The sequence below is a fragment of the Nothobranchius furzeri genome, chromosome 8 (assembly GCF_043380555.1).
Source record: "Nothobranchius furzeri strain GRZ-AD chromosome 8, NfurGRZ-RIMD1, whole genome shotgun sequence".
NCBI lineage: Eukaryota > Metazoa > Chordata > Actinopteri > Cyprinodontiformes > Nothobranchiidae > Nothobranchius > Nothobranchius furzeri.
Window position 1 is genome coordinate 49,289,206 of NC_091748.1, and position 17,097 is coordinate 49,306,302.

The window sequence follows — 17,097 nt, forward strand, 5'->3', positions numbered from 1 at the left end:
GCACCTTCCTGCCTCAAGGTAAGGTAGCCCAAGGTGCTGAACACAATAAAATAAGCTCATATAAAAATGACACAAGAAAAAATGCATTCAGTAAAATTTAGTAAAATTTTAAGTGCACCCTGTTGTAAAATAAAATAGAATAAAATCCAAGCAGTACTTCTTCAACATCTACATTGAACCATGCCTCACTTAAAAGCAACAGAACAAGCCAGCATTAGAAAATTAAATGATGAATGACCCACACTTGTATAGCACCTTTCAGAGTCAGGGTACTACAAACGCGTTATGCCATTCATCCATTCACACACACACACACACACACACACACACACACACACACACACACACACACACACACACACACACAGGGTCCTTTTGTTGTCTGAAGCAGTGACATGTTTCACATTTAAGCGATCAGCCCATTTAGGCTGTGATTCATTATGACCGCCAGGTTTGAGCTGTTATCATCCGTGCTGTTATTAATGTGGTTGTTCACAAGTTTTCAATTCTTAGACTTTCAATTATACAAATTCTTTCTATCTATATTTTACCCAAAACTAAAATGTCTAAGAGTGGATACTAGATGGTGTCTTCTCGGCAAAGGTTTGGAACTCTTCTAGTTGGAATATTTTTTTTATTTTTATTTTTCACAAAAATCACGGATGCTTTTGAAACCTTGGTTGTTCTCATCTACAGAGCTCGGTAAAGATAAAACATATGAGGGCTTCTTTGGTGAAGCTGTTTGCAGCTTAACTGGTGAGTAGCTTTGGGAGCGAGAGAGAGAGAGAGAGAGAGAGAGAGAGAGAGAGAGAGAGAGAGAGGCAGCAGCAACCAGATGGGGGAAAGCAACCCATGGCGCTCTTGAACCATCAGCTGCGTCCGCATCAGGTGGATATCTGCACATCAACCAGGGCGCACGAAACTGAGTCCTCCTCCTCCCCCTCCTTCTTTCCTCCTCTTCCTCCTATGCATCTGCTTTTTTGGAGGGGGGGGGAGCAACTTCAAGTTTATACTAATATTGGCCAAGCGCTGGGAGCAGACAGACCGAGTGCATAAAACTGAGCGGAAAAAAGGTGAGAACAGAGGCTCTATTTTTATTATTTATATATTTTTATTTGTATGTAATATTGCTGGTATTGTTATTTTAGTTTAAAGGGAAATGAGAAGCGCTTCCTTGGGTTTCCTGTGTGGCAGATTTCATGACACAGCTGAGAGTTCTGGTACCACTTGTTGCGTTATTAGAGGTGTCTATATTAAACAGAGGTGCTTGGCAACTCAGGGTCAGACGGCCTATTCTTAAACGCTCTATTTTAACTGCAGTTAACAATTCATTAGACTTTGTTTCTGCTCTGGTTTTATTTTTAACCCTGAACTGCGCAGGGTTTAATGATGGACCGAGTTCAGACAGACAGACAGACAGACAGACAGACAGACAGACAGACAGACAGACAGATAGATAGATAGATAGATAGATGATAGATAGATAGATAGATAGATAGATAGATAGATAGATAGATAGATAGATAGATAGATAGATAGATAGATAGATAGATAGATAGATAGATGATAGATAGATAGATAGATAGATAGATAGATAGATAGATAGATAGATAGATGATAGATAGATAGATAGATAGATAGATAGATAGATAGATAGATAGATAGATAGATAGATAGATAGATAGATAGATAGATAGATTACAGATCAGGTTGTTCTGCACCAATTTCTTAAACTCAAACCTTTCTGTTTAAAGAAGGATCAAATGTCCTGATCGTGCCAATAGAGTGTACCATTGCAACTCTGATCAAAAATATCAAAGCAATTGAATTATCTCCTGTTAAAATTAGACAAATATTTCCTCACTATTTGTCTGTGTGAAGGCCTGGTGACATGAACCGTCTGACCCCCGTTATCACACTCACTTTTATAGTGCTCAGCGCAGTAATGCGTTTTATTTTAAGTTAAACATCTCGTACATATCTGCAAACAAACAAAATACATCTAAAAGTTTCCTGCAGTTTGGATGTGAAGAGGACGTTGATGTGACTAAAGATTTAACGACCATTTGGTTTCTTTTCTTTTGGGGTAAACATTTTTATGGTTTAGTAGGCTGGTCCACGCTGAATCAAACACCCATCACTTTTTTTCTGTATTTCATGTTTATTTAATTCTTAAAGCAATTTAGAGCAAAATTTTACCAGATGCCATGCTGATATTTCAAATAATGTTTTCTTTTTTAATATTTGCTGCTTAACTTTTTCATTTCCAGTCTAATCTCATTTTCTGTTGTTCAGAATTTTTTTTTAGAAAATAGAAAACTATTATAACTCCAGTTGCTATTTAAATTGGTCATCAGTCCATCCTCAATAATAATAATAATAATAATAATAAATACAATAATAAAACAAAATGAGCAAATCAATACAAATTTAATTATCCAAATAAAATGTTGGTTTTAAAATGTCCGATAGGTCAAAAGAACAAATAGTAAAAACTATTTTAACAAAGTAGAAAATGTTATTTATTTTCTACAAATGTTGCTGCAGTCCAAGTAGTTTGTTTGGGAGTTTTAGGTTAATAGAATCTCATTTTGCACTAAAGCCCTTTTGAATGACCAAACGTGACCAAACTGTGAACAGTGACAACGCTGTGTGACTTTATTCTTTCTGCAGCTGCAGATGGATTTTGGTCCAAAAAAGCAGATCAGGTTGCAGAAACTATGGCCTGACATCACAGGAAGTACCAGTGACGCATCGGGTTTTTTTCAGACCTCCAGGATCCTTCTGTTTGACCAACTTCAACACCTTAAAGCTACGCAGAATTAGTTTGAATTTGTCTCACAATTATTTGATTGATACACGTGTTCACCAACTTTCTGCCACACCAGCACGATTTAAATCTGTCATGGAAAGAAAACCAGTGAGGCAGAACCCTCCGTGCCCTACTTTTATACCCCTTTCTCAGTCACACGTGGAGCTTTTAATGCAGAGTGAGAGATGAGACATCGGTGGGTGAATCCAGAACTGATCACATTAACAAAAATCATCTTGTGTTGTGTTTATGCTTCTTTTAGATTGTCTGTGTGCATGTGTTGTTGTCCTGGTGAGCTCCCTGGTGAGCCGTGAATGGATCCCAGGATATGTGTTGGTGCTTGGTGTTTTCCACTGCTGCTCATCTGGGAAGGCGTCTGGCTGCGCTGCTGTCTTTTACACGCTGAAAGACCCAGGGGCATCTGTGCATGTGTGCAATTATTACACTATGAGAAAAATTCTGTCTGGCATGTGTTTTTTTTTACTACGTGCTACAAGATCTGCTGCTACTTTTCATGTCCTTTTTTTTTTCAAGAATTGAGGAGGTGACCTTAGGGATGAAAGGTCACAGATGTACACAGACCTCAAATGTCTGAGTTAATATGGGAAAACTTTTAGCATCAACAGTGAGGCTCTGCCTGGCTTTTCCTGCTTCTCTTAATGTTCTTTCTGACTTTTCACAAACCTGCAAAACCACAAAGAGCTCTGCACCATCTCTGCGCTCTTTGGCTGGACGTACATAGCTATATTTAATCATTTGGTCATGTTTTCTCACAGGGCCTCTCTGTGGGGCCAGTGGGTGTAATTTTGTGATTTTTTTTAGACAAAAGAAAATCAGATAAATATCTCTCTGCGCCGTTTTGAACGTATGTTCCACTTCCTTTTCTTGTCACTCATAAAATATCTCGATATCAGGTTAACCCGTCTCTCCTAATAGAACAGCTTGTTGTGAAGTCTTTGTGGGATCCAAGTTGTCAGTCAAACAGACCAATGCTGGTTTTTGTGGTCCTCTTTGTCCACTTTCTTTAGCTGTAGTGACGGAAGCACGTGTGAGTTGGACTGCGGTAGTTAGATGGTTAGGTGAGTCCTGTCTCTGCAGCACACTCAGACCAGCACACTCAGACCAGCACACTCAGACCGGCACATTTCACAGGACTTTATAAGGTCATCTCGAGAAAAAAAGGTGGATTCCGACAGAAATGACTTCAATGCCTGAGTGCCAAACTTTAAGGGACACTTCAGGGGTCATGGGAACGTGGGCGCCATATCCGCTGCAAGCAGCATCAGCAGGAGCAAACACCTAAATATAGAAACATTAAAACAGAGTTGAAGGGAAAACCCAGACAAGGCTTTTCAAAATAAATCTTGAGCACATTTATGACTGCAGAAATTAATCTTGAGCACTGGATGAAGTTTTAAAGGCCTTAAAACGGGAAATAATAATTGAGCATCTCAGTCTTAAAACATTCTGAACCCAACCATCCACATCCATGGCTGCCTCCCTCTCTGACCTGGCTGCGCATGAGAGAGGAGTGGGCGGCTCTTGCCGTTTGCCATCTTTCTGAAAGCACACCATTTGGTTTCAGCTTATAGCCTGCTGAGCCTTTAAAAGGAGCAGCAGACTATATTTTTAACCCCGTCTCCTGGGACCAACGTGGTGCAGTCTAACACTGGGGGTAACCTAGCAGAGTGTTTCGGTCTGTGCGGACTCATGCTGCATGGCAAAATTGCTCTGACTTCATACCGCCTTGGCTGTTGGTGGCAAAAATAAACACCCTCGCCCATTCTGAGAGGAAGCAACCTGAGTCACCCAAAAAGCAAACAGACATTTTCCCACCAGAAATGCTCAACTGTCAAATATTGAACTGAATTGTCTCAATAAAAAATTAAATTCAAGACACATCACCCTGGTGGTGCCTGTGCTTGGGAGCCTCGCCTCCGTCAGGGCAGCTCTGGCTATGGTGGAGATCATCACCATCAGTGTGTGAATGTGTGTGTGCATGGCTGAATGGGGGGGGGGGGGGGTTGTAGAACCCGTGAAGGTGCTATTATAAATACAGGCCATTTGTTGGGAACTAATTAACTTTTTGTCTTTTTTAGGTTTCAGAGTGAAACAAGAAAAAATGGGAAGAAAGAAAATACAAATCTCTCGTATTCTTGACCAAAGGAACAGACAGGTGGGCCTTCACACTTTTTCAGCATTAATCTTTCTCCTAACATCTTTATATTAAATACACAAAATTACATTAATGCTTTTCATGATGCTGACACCGTATTTTGATTTTAGGGTTTCATGATTGGATTTTCCAACAGCGTTATGTTTAGGGTTAGGGTTTGAACTCTGGATACTTTGATCGTTCCATTTTCATTGTTTTTACTACAGTTTATTTAATTACAGAGCATCATTAGTTTAGGTTAGTTTCTTTATGCAGTTCAGCCAGAGTGATGAATTTAAAGGAACACAGTTATGCAAGTTTTAAATTATTAATATGTATTATTTTAAGAAATTATAAAAGCAGACTATTAAAATATTATGAATATTATAGTTATTATCCTGTTTCATTTTGTGTTTTAATGTCCTTTAGTTTGGCGTCTATAAATAAATGTTCCCTTTTCAAAATAAAATGATGTTGGATACGCTCTGGTTTAGGGAATAGGGATGTTGACAAATAATTATTTTCTTTTTCTTCCCAACAATCACAAGATAAAATCATGAAACATGATAAGTCGTCAGGTAGGATACGTATGCTCTGAGTCTTGACTCCACCTGATGAGCTGTCAAAACGCAGACGATGTAAAATCAGAAAATCCAGGATCGTTCATCTGGATTATTTTTACTTTTCTGACCTGGTCAAATAAATGATTCCAGCAGGAAATGAATCTGCTTTTCTTCACTCATCCTCACTAAACGTTTCTTCAGCACCTTTATTTGCATTTATCTATCCTTCACATACAGTACAACTTTTTATGTTTAACCAAACCAAATCTTTCCATAATCCTTGTTAATCCTACAAATCCCCAGTCACAGATAAATGAGGTTTTCTTCTCAATCAGCAGGAATATTTGACTTTATTTTTTTTACCGGATCAGAGTAAAGTGAGCTCGCCAACGAACCAACGTGGAAAGAGTAAATACGTTAATGACATAGAAAAAGATGTATTTTACCGTTATTATCGCAGATAATCGGATAAACTTGATTGTGATGACATCTGTAGGACAAAATGTGTTTGTAGTTTATTATAACACTAATGATAATGGGCCAACAAAGGATGTGTTCACTGTTTGAAAATAAAAGTTTCTTGTCTTTATGGCAGTGTTTTATGGAGATACATTTTATTCTGAACTAAATAATGCTTTTTATCGTAGGCGCTGAGTAAGAAACGTGCCCTTTGCTGATTGATCTATTATTATTTGTGATTTTATTAATTAAAATCTTTGTTTTTTTAAAGGAAAATACTCTTTTGAAACTATTCTCAATTGTATTCATTCATTTAAAATTGTCTTTCTTTATGGAAGGTGACCTTCACCAAACGTAAGTTTGGACTGATGAAGAAGGCGTATGAGCTGAGTGTGCTCTGTGACTGCGAGATTGCCCTCATCATCTTCAACAGCACCAACCGTTTGTTCCAGTATGCCAGCACAGACATGGACAAGGTCCTGTTAAAGTACACCGAATACAGCGAGCCGCATGAGAGTCGCACCAACACCGACATCGTGGAGGTAACCGTTTATCTCGCTGACGTTCTGATCAACCCTGTAGAAGGGTCCTTTTCAAACCCGTCTGAAACACTGTAACCTGAAATTAAATAATGATGCAAAAAGGAAAAATGTCCTTTCTTTTTTTCATAGTGTAGACTTTAGAGCTGGGATACGCAGCTGAAAAATATAAAAACAACTTAAAATTTCTTACATTTGACAGCCTGATCCTTTCTATGAAACAAAGTAGGTCATCTTTCATAATTTATTTTTCCATGCCCCTCCCTTGGCCTCCACAGCAAAACAAGTCATTAACACATTGACCAATACTAGACCAACCCAAGTACCATTTTCCTACTGGTCAGTGCTGGTGCTCCGCCCAAATGCATTGTGCACCATGTGTAGGGGGGTACCAACCAATCAGGCTTATGAAAAAAAACTTGTGTGAGCAACTAATGGATATCGTTAGTTTTCCGTTAGCACTACAAGGCTATTTGTGCTCGTACGTGATATGAGGCATGGTTTTCAGCACCTTCCAGAAGGGGAGGAGGAGCGGGTATGGGAGTCTACGTCTCCACCCCTTCCGGTCGGCTCATGGGTACTGTAGCGTTATGAATATGCCATTTCTGCCCTTAACAGCTGCCCTTTGACACAGTGACAGTGTGCATAAATTGCCAAGGCCGTGCGCTTGCTTCTGATGTTTACATTCCAGGAAAGAAGACAGAAGAAGGACGAAGAACGCTTTTCATTAGTTAATCAAAGAACTTTATTTTTAATAAAGCTAATCAAAACAACTGTTGGTCAATAATAATCAGGTGACTGATCTGTGATTTCACAGATCGCTACAGTATCTTAAATGAATAATAAAAGGAATAAGTGATAAGCTATAAGTTATTTTCTTGTCCACCTTGCCTTATGCCCTGAATCACATAATGATATATCACATAAAATTTAATGATAAATTACTACATGTGCTTTGACTATGTCCCATAATTTGGGATTCATTAGCTTGTAAAAATTTGTAATTAAAAGGATTACAAATCAGACATTGCATCAGAATCTCCCCCAGTGTAGCTGCTACCTACTACATGGTCAGATTTATAGTGGTTTTCTCCACGTTTAATGCTCCTGCTATCATCCTGGATGGGAAGACATTTTTCTTCTTCTCCATGTCTGGTTTGATGACATAAATTTGGTGAGACAGGCACTTGGAGTCCTCTGTGTTTGGATGCAAAACCTCCAATAACTGTTGCTGCCTGTGGTAGATAAGTGCTTTCTTGGCACCAAAATGTGTCTTTGAAATTCCCGAACATCATACGTTAAATCAAGCAGGATCAGAAAATAACTTTTATCAGTCCATAGACTCCCATTCATTTTTTAGGCAGAAAAGGACCCATAGTCCAGAAGTAGATGGGCATGACTTAGGCTCCCCATAATTGTTCAGTTTTCATTTTTTCCAATATTCCCTAGCATGCAGGAAAAGTGGCATGTTATTTGTCTTCAACAGCAGCTGGATCTCGTTCTTCCTAAGCATGGCGCTAAGATGTTAGTTATTTATTTTTCCTTTTTCTGTATATTACAGCTGTGGTGATGAAACATTTTTAAAGATCTTCAGATAATAAAATCAAGCCTTGGGTGAAGATTCCTGTTTTTGTTTTAGTGGTTCGTTAGCTAGCTAGCTACACGTAGCTACATGCTGTTAGGATGCCACACAGGGCAAATTCCTACTCTTCAAGTTGGGCCAAATGAACTAAAATATCTCAAAAATCTTACCCCAGGTCTGTCATATTTGACATTTAGAGAGAGAGAGAGAGAGAGAGAGAGAGAGAGAGAGAGAGAGAGAGAGAGAGAGAAGAGAGAAGTAGCTGAAGAGTTTGATGTATATTACATACGTGTATTGGATGTAAAAGTTGGGTCATTAAGGCCTAGTCCACACGTAGCCGTTTTTTTTAAAAAACGAATATCCGCCCCTCCAAAAACTTGCATCCACACCACCTCGTTTAAAAAAAAAACTCTGTCCACACGTACCTGGATAAATACGTTGTTAAGGACATGCCAGACCTGTAGACGGCAGTACTTCCCCCGTTCTTAACCTCGTCCTTCGTCTGTGGTCTTCCGCAAGGAGCAGTAATTCCGCTTGCAAAAACAAACAAGCAAAAAGCGCTTGGACAATTGATAAAGCGAGCGCAGCTCTGAGGGCATCCATGCTGTCGGCTAGTGTAAACACAGGTCGCACACGTGATGTCAGCATTTTTTTTTTGTCGCGGAAAGTGACGTTGCGGACCTTAAATCTCCGGTTTTGTCTGTCCACACGCAGACACTCAAAACGGAGAAAACGCAGATCTTCACTTTGGCCGGAGTTTTTAAAAAGATCCGTTTTCGTGTGAAAAAACTCAGTTTTCATGTGGATGACAGGCCAAAACGTAGGAAAATATCTACGTTTTGGCAGATCCCCGGCTACGTGTGGACAGGGCCTAAAAGACTGAAAACTGATACTGAAAATTTCCAATATAAAATTTTAATGCCGATATGGGCTGATATTAATAATAGGCTGTTTTAATCTAATTTATTTTCCAAGTTTGCCATTGTAGCTTTGAGGATAGAAGTGGGTGGGTGTCAAATTGTGACCTAATCTGATTTTTTATATTATTTTAATAATAAGAGTTTAATCTGAGCATCTGAAGCCAACAAAAAGGCCGTGATGCATAAAGTGTGAATGTCCCTGAACTTATACGACTATATGTTCTTGTTACTTGTTTTTGTTGATATTTACTCAAACACTAACAATAAAAAAAATAGCTGGATACAAAATTTCAATTTTCTGTTATTCATAAAGTAAAAATTCATATAAATATATAATAATTGAATGAACACATGACAGACTTTGAGACTGAATAAGATAAGATGTGTTTTGGATGCTGCTGTTCAGCGCCGTTATAGATGATTTTCTGCTCTCTGCTTCAGACGCTGCGGAGGAAAGGCCTCAGTCTGGACGGCTCGGAGCTCGACAGTGAGGAGAGCGGACATGTATCAGATGATAAATATCCTCTCAGCGAAGGCGTGGATCTGTCGGTGGCTCGCCAGCGCTTCTGTGTCAGTCCATGCACACTTCTGCTTTCACACATTCATCACACACACTTTCTTTGTAATCATGTTTATTAATCTGTCTGATTTGTGCATTTTCTCTTCAGGGTCATCCACTGCTCTCACCAGAAGCACAGTTCCTGGTTTCTGCAGGCCCTGAAAATGGTTTCTCCGCCTCCTCGGTACCCAGCATGGCCTCCCACAGACCGCCGGGGTTCAAACCCCTGGGCTCCCGACCGGGCTCCACCAGCCCGGCTGCATCACATGCACACCATGCATTCATGTCACCACATGCAGGTGAACCCAGCAGCTCAAACCGTTGGCTTGTTCATCATCTGAAAACACTCTCCAGATCATTATTTGTTTCTGCGTAACGTTCCAAACACAAATCTAGAACTGGATTTCAATCAGAGGTGCTGCTCCTCAAATGAAAGTCCATCTGCCACCTTTCTGGTTCCTCGCCTTGCTGTGAAATGCAAGTGTAAATTGTCAACCCTCAGTGCAGCCGGCTGTGAACTCACAGGAAATGTGTGTGAGTGTGTGTTCATAAATTCGCACATACTCTCCAGTCTGTTTTGTGAAACTGGCCCTCCACTAGAGTGACAGCGGCTTTAACCAGTTCTGTGGTTAATACACAGAGCGCGCCACACCTGCTTGCCATGTTGACCTCATTTTTACAATCTACAACTATTCTGATGCATCATGAGCTCAGTGAACGCTGATTTATGATCAGTTGCAAACAGGTCCTTTCAGGGGACTAGTTAACAGGAATAGTTTATGGGAAATAACCCTTTTGGTACGTACAAATCAAGAAGTCATTACGTTGTTGAACCAACAGAGGACAGCAGAGAGACATGAGTGTTTCACACTGAAGCAGGCTTTTCTCTCTTCCCCGCTTCGATCCGTCTCTGGTCAGGTCTGGGCTACTCCATGTTCCCCCACAGCAGCCTGAATCGAGCTCTGGAAATGAAACCCCCTCCTCCTCTGAGCCTGGGCAGTGAAAACCTGCGGGCAGAGGCTGCTAATCAGGGCATGGGGGCCACACGGGCAAACCACAACTCTGCTGTACGTATCCAACACGATCAACGCATCGAGAATCTGATGCTGAGTATTTGCAGAAGCATCCTTTTTAAGATCAAACCTATTTGTAATGTTCTTTTTTTGTTTTTCCTTTTTTCATTCTCACTGGTAATGATCACAAGTTATGATCCAGTGACATCACTGTATCCATGCAGATTTTTCTGATGGTGATTTCTTTTTCTCTGAACATCAGAGGAGTCTGTTGTACCCAGGTCTGCACAGCAGCAGCTCCATGGTAGCCATGAGCAAAGGAGGCTTTTTGAGTCACAGTCTGGGAGGATACGGCCTCCCCTCTCCTGGAGCCTCTGGTGTGTCGGCTATAGCTGCAGGTAAAGATTTTGTTCTGTGTGTGAAAGCAGTGACACCAAAACAGGGTGAGAACTGTTGCTACTTGTGTTCGAGGTGAAATCTACTAGCTGTCATCTTCATCAGAAACTTTCTTTTAGCTTGTGTGTCGTTTGCATTTGTTTCCAAATGTTTTGAGTCATTGGATCGCAAACTCTTACAACTGTCTTGCTAGTTTTCCAAAAGCAGCGTTCCAAATGTATTTAGAGGTTGGGACTCTCAGTGAGGCCAACAACTGAACAAAAAAGTCCTCCAAAACTCCACTGCATGCCACCAGCTCCGCATTCTCTTTCCTCACTGCATCATCGTGTGAGGCATCAGAATGTCTGCATGGAGCAGGGGTCACCAGCCTGGTGCCCCAATAACTGTAAAAGATTTCCACAGGCCTTTTCTCTAAAAAGCATTAGTCTACAGTAAATTAAAAAAAAATCTGTTGCAGTTTAGTTTAGTTTAACTCTGATCTATTCCAGTTTAAAGGTCAGTATTGTATCAACCTGGTAGCCCTTCATGTGGCTCAGTAGCATGAAGAACCTCAGCTTCACAAAGGGTGGTGACCCCTGGCGCAGATTCTGGTTTTGCATGCATCAAACAAAAAACATAAGCATCTTTCTCTCTCTGCCTTATTTTAACCAATGAGCTGACAAACCAGTGCAGGCTGGTTCTTTCTAGAGAGAAAATAAAAAATGTATCATCGCCAGGTAAGCTATGCTGGAGAGTCTAGCGCAGGGGCCACATTGCGAGAAATCTAGTCCCAAGTGGACCAGACCGGTAAATTAAAAACAACTTCAGATGGTTTTCTTTGTTTTAATACAATCAATACAAAACAAGGCTGCAGCCTGAGGACAGTGTATCCAAAATAGTACAAGTACAACACCTGAAGTGTACTTGAAAATTTGAAAGAAAAAAAAATCAATCAATAAAAACATTCCTTAGTGATTCAAAGAGCTTACATATCACATGGCTAGATCAGTTTCATGCAGCACTTAAAGTATATTTGACTCATTTTACTTTACATCTTTTAGCTTTCACCAGCACATCAATATCAGAAGTCACATCCTGAGTGGCGGCCAACTTCAGGATGTGATTCAAGTTCTTGTGTGAGCCTTGAGCGCAGCTTTGTTTTATTTATACTCATTACAGAGGAAACTTGCTCACAAAGATACGTTTATTTTCACTCTACATTGTAAAGTATGAAAATAAAGTTTACACAACCATCTCGCGGGCCGGATTTAACCCACTTGCGGGCCGGATACGGCCCGCGGGCCGCATGTTTGACACCCCTGGTCTAATGCATTCAAGCTCATTCCATGAGACGTGTTGTGGTTTTTATATTCATAATAACAAATTTGCACAAATTAAGTGAAACTTAATTTTTTTTTTCAATATTTGAACAAGCATTTTAAAAGAGCATCTACATTAGAGGGGTCTCTGTGAACTCCTTGAGTCCTGCTGGTATCCTGGTGTTCTCCAGAACAGCACAGAGAAGCATAATGTTCCAAATATGAAACTATTTGTTCAAGCCAAAAATAAGTAGGGAAAATTAAACAAATTTCTCAGTGTTTCCAGGTTCTGCTGTAAAAAAAACCACCAGACTAAAAATTCTCTTCTACTTAGGAAAAAACACGTGATAGCCATTGTTTCGGTAGATCGGAGCTGTTTCTTTGGATCTGCTATCCGGCTCTGTGTATCACTTCCTTCACATCCACATCTGCTTCTTTGATTCCAGAATACAGCCAGCCTGGTTTTTACCACTCTGTAAGTTTACAAAGAGGAGTGATGAATCCATGGCAAACAGCACAAACGCCTCACGAGTCTCACGGGCCTCATATCAGCTCAGGGTAAGCAGGTTACGTGTTGGCGTAATGTTGTAATCCCTTCTGCAGAAGACTGAACCAACAACCCTTATGTTGCACAGATGTTTCTTTTTTAGTGTTCTTATGTTTCTGGGAGTTATAAGCACGACAAAATCTAACAGTATGGTGTTTAAGGATGTGATGCTTGATAGATTGGGTCATTCAAGCTCAGAATAGAAAAAATTTTGCAGCTCTGCAAGCAAGTAAGACAAACAGGAAGAATGATGCATTAACTACATTTAGAACAGTGATGAGGTCAACTTTGACAGGCTGCGTTCTGTGATGGAGGAGAGGAGATTTAGCATCAGGTTGTTTATAGATGACCGAAGAGTCCAGAGGTGATCAGAAACATTGTTGTCAGAACCAGCGGTGATGTGTTCGCTAAAAATATATGCATCGTTTTTTTGAAGCAGGCATTTCCAGCTGGTCTGACAGTTTAGGCCGTTACTGTTGGTGGATCTTTTATCGGAGGATGAAAGGCCGAGAGCAATCAGCTGTGGGGCAAACCAGCTGAAGGAGGAAAAAAGAACATGACTTGTTGCTTCCTCTGTTCACAAGCCTCCATGTTGATATTTGACTTTAGGCTGGCTGAAGGTGAAATCTTCATCAAACAAAATGCAAAAACATCTATGAAAACCTTTTATTTTAAATACAAAGGACCAGAAGCAAGACGGACAAGTAGAACCAGAGTGAAACGCTCAATCGTCAATTATTTTACTTTCAGGCAGGGGCGGATTTAGGACTGAAGAAGATCCGGGGCTTAACACACACACGCACGCACGCGCACACACGTGATACGCACTAGTCAACATCATATATGCCTAGTACCACATACTTTTTAATCTGAAGCTACATATTAAGCATTTTCAGGGCAGAGTATTGTTCCTGTTAGTGTTTAGTGTGAGATGATAGTAAATATTCCCTTTCTTTCTCCAAGAACTTTACCTGATAGTAAGCTAACTTTAGGCAAACCAGCAGCACAACAAATATTTTCAAACAATACTCACAAACCTGAGTCAACACCAGTCTCATCAAAGCTGGGGTTCTGTCGCCGTACTTTTTGTCTAAAAAACGTCCTTATGTCCATCTTCACTCATGCGTTTCAGGCAGAGTGTAGAAAAAACAGGCACTGAAGAAGAAGCCGGCTGCTGAAGAGCTTCTTCTTCAGTGGTGGAGGCTCAGGCAGGCTGTATACAAACTACTGCCAGCTGCTCCCTCTCTGTTGGACTTTGGTACTGCATGTTACTTCTGCGATTTAGATCCGGGGCTTTTCGCTTCAGCCCAAGTAGCCGGGCCTAACGCCGCCCCTGCTTTCAGGCAAACAACTATAAACGTTAGATAGACGCTCTAGTGTACTAAATGAGCAGGAAATTACCAAAGATATTTAACTTTAAAAGCCATGCAGTTCATACGTTTAATTACGAGCAAAAACAAATGCAGGTCATACTTTACAATAAAGGTCCCTTTATTAGCGTTACTTAGTGCATTATTAAGCACTTAATGAATAAATGGTTACAAACTGCTTGATATTCGTGTTAATATTAAGTGATGCATTGACCTAACCTTTAGGACATTTAATAGTTATCAATATCGGGAACGTTAATAAAATGATCCTTTGTTTATTAACAATTAATAACGCCCCTCACACTCACTATTGGATGCTCCTATAGAGAAACCTTACGTATACAAGCGCGTGTACACACACAGGTGCTCACATGGTGCTCTCATAAGTATGAACTTAAGGCTGTGGTTGCCACTAAATGCACTGTGATTTATTATCGTGTGATTGTTCAGTAAAACAATGTTGATTTTACATTTCCTCATCAGGTTGACGCAGTGATAGCTTGCTCTTGTTGTATTGTTGTGTGTTGTTTTTCTCTTTCTGCAGGTCTAGAAGCAGACTCTTGTTCATCATTGATTGTTTATTGTTGTGAAACCCCCCTGCCCCTCCTTTTGTCTCGTCCTTTCTCTTTTACTTCTGTCTCCGTGTCTGGTCAGAGTGATGAAGCATCCAAAAACATTAACAATAAAGTCTTAAGTGTCAGGCATGACGACACTTTGGTGTTCCACCTGAGGGTAAATCTGTAAGGCTTGTCACCAGCATTCAGACATGAATTATGTTTGCTTCACAGCCAGACAGGATGCGGGAAAAATAAATAAAAATAGCACACTAAGTAACAGTAATAAAAAGTCCCTTTTTGTAAAGTGTTTCCCAAATGCAGATTTTTTTCTAATTTGTCTAAATTAATGTGAAATAAAATTCTGGCAGTGTTCCAACATTTTGACCTATACAACAAACAGAAATTTAACAAAGTGTAAATATTTATTTTCTGAGATTTTTGTAAACTCTGCTACAATTTAGCATTTATAATTCAGTTTATTTATTCAAGCATTTATTGTTGCTATCTTAAAATGATTGTGCTACAGTTTGTATTAATTATAAAAAAGTCAGAAAATCATTGTGAATCGAAACAGCTGTGCACATCTGTCTTCAGCAGCATCTAAAGAATCCTACAAAATAAAATCATTTTCCTTTTTTCCTGTTGTTCCCAGGATGTCCAGCGGGGGGTGCTCCTTCCTCACTCAGTCTTGCGCCTCTAACTCTTCACATCTGCCTTCCTTCAACCTCAGCATCAAATCGGAGCGCAGCTCTCCTGACCACATGTCCTCGCCCACCTCCCCTCCCCTACATCACCTGAACAGGCAGCGTTCTCCAACCAGCAACACGGATGCAGCTTGCCACACCCCTCCAGAATCCCATCCAGCCAATCAGACAAAGGAGTTTCACAAAACTAGCTACCTTCAAGATGCAGAGGAAAGAGGGCTGAGGCAGTTAGAGATGAGCGACGGCTGGCAGAGATAGCCAACTGCTCCAGTCTGCCACCACCTCCCATTCAACAGCTGCCAGTAAAACCAGTAAATTCAGATGTGTCTCCCACATCTCAGAGTGGGACGCCTCTTTCTCCTCGTACAGAGCTGGTCTCTCCTGGCTGGTGGAGAAGTCCTCCATGCATCACTTGCTTTAAGAGGAGCTGGATGCATAAAGACGTGTGCTTTATTTCCAGTAGGTGTGGTAAAACATAACATTTGAAATTCATATTTTTCTTTTTTGCTTTATAAATTCAGCTGCAGCAGCCAAACGGGACCACACGAGGTTCTCCAGAACGTACCCGCAAACCTTTCCCCATGTGTGTGTTAAAGGTTCTAATCTTGTTCCAGTCCGCCTTAAAAGGTAAACGGAACAGAAATAAAGAACAATACACACAGTTTCCTCTTTGTAAAAGGATCAAAACGTGTCCTGAACTTACTTAAGCAGAGTCTCATGAACTCTTGGCTTTCATTCGGTGAGAAGATCAAGTCAAAAGTGTTTGCAATGATGAAAGATTAAAGAAAAAGTTATTTTAACAAGTTAAAAATGTCTCGGTAATTATCTGGTAGAGTGTTGAATGCAAAAGCTTTGCTCTTCTTGAATTTGGAGGCAGGGATTTGTGAATTACTATTTATTTGAAGTAGAGCTGTGTGTCTGTTACTCGCAGAAGGAAAAGACGTTTCACTAAATAAAACTGATTTCAGAGATTTTTTTCAACATGTTAGTTTAAGACAAATATAAAAGAGAACTTTCTCTTTGCTTCAGACATTTGTTTATTTTTAGCGTTTTAATTTTAAAGCTTTGAGTTTAACTCCAAATACTGGTCGCCATGTTTTCTCTGTACGCTGCAATACTGCTGCTTGATGACTATCCCTGACTCAGCAACAGACACAGGTGTTTGAATTTAGTTTGGTTTGATTTCAGCAGCATAAACTGCTTTTGCTCAACGCTTTTGTTAATATAACTGAATTCATTATAATCAGGAAATGATTGGAGACCTGTTGGAGGCGTGTCCTGCATCTCAGGCATTGACTGCTAGAGAAAAGCACCCACCCCACAACATGATATTTAAGTTGCATATGCTGCAGTAAAATATCTCGTGTGATTTTTTATTTGTACAACTTTAGTATGTTATCTATTTTTTTTTGTTAATTTTTTTTTACAAAGTTTAGTAAAAACTAGTTTTTTGTTTGTTTGTTTGTTTTTTTACCTGACATGTTTCAGCTAGTTTTTCTAGCCATCATCAGAGATTGCTGGTGTTGGTGGCGTCACTTCCTTTTATCCGCGAGCGGCAGAGGACGGTGTCGCCCTCTACCAACACCTGTGATCTCTGATGATGGCTAGAGAGACTAGCTGAAA

At 40.2% G+C, this 17,097-nt stretch overlaps 1 protein-coding gene across 1 annotated transcript; it reads left to right on the plus strand.

The window, feature by feature from the left end:
• The first annotated feature begins 886 nt into the window (after positions 1-886).
• Positions 887-15,956, plus strand: mef2b (myocyte enhancer factor 2b). The gene is made up of 9 exons (XM_054733715.2): positions 887-1,073; positions 4,912-4,988; positions 6,328-6,531; positions 9,472-9,600; positions 9,699-9,888; positions 10,508-10,656; positions 10,865-11,000; positions 12,743-12,854; positions 15,423-15,956. The coding sequence occupies exons 2-9, from the start codon at positions 4,935-4,937 to the stop codon at positions 15,730-15,732; spliced, it is 1,284 nt and encodes a 427-aa protein (XP_054589690.2). The 5' UTR covers positions 887-1,073; positions 4,912-4,934; the 3' UTR covers positions 15,733-15,956.
• Positions 15,957-17,097: the final 1,141 nt, after the last annotated feature.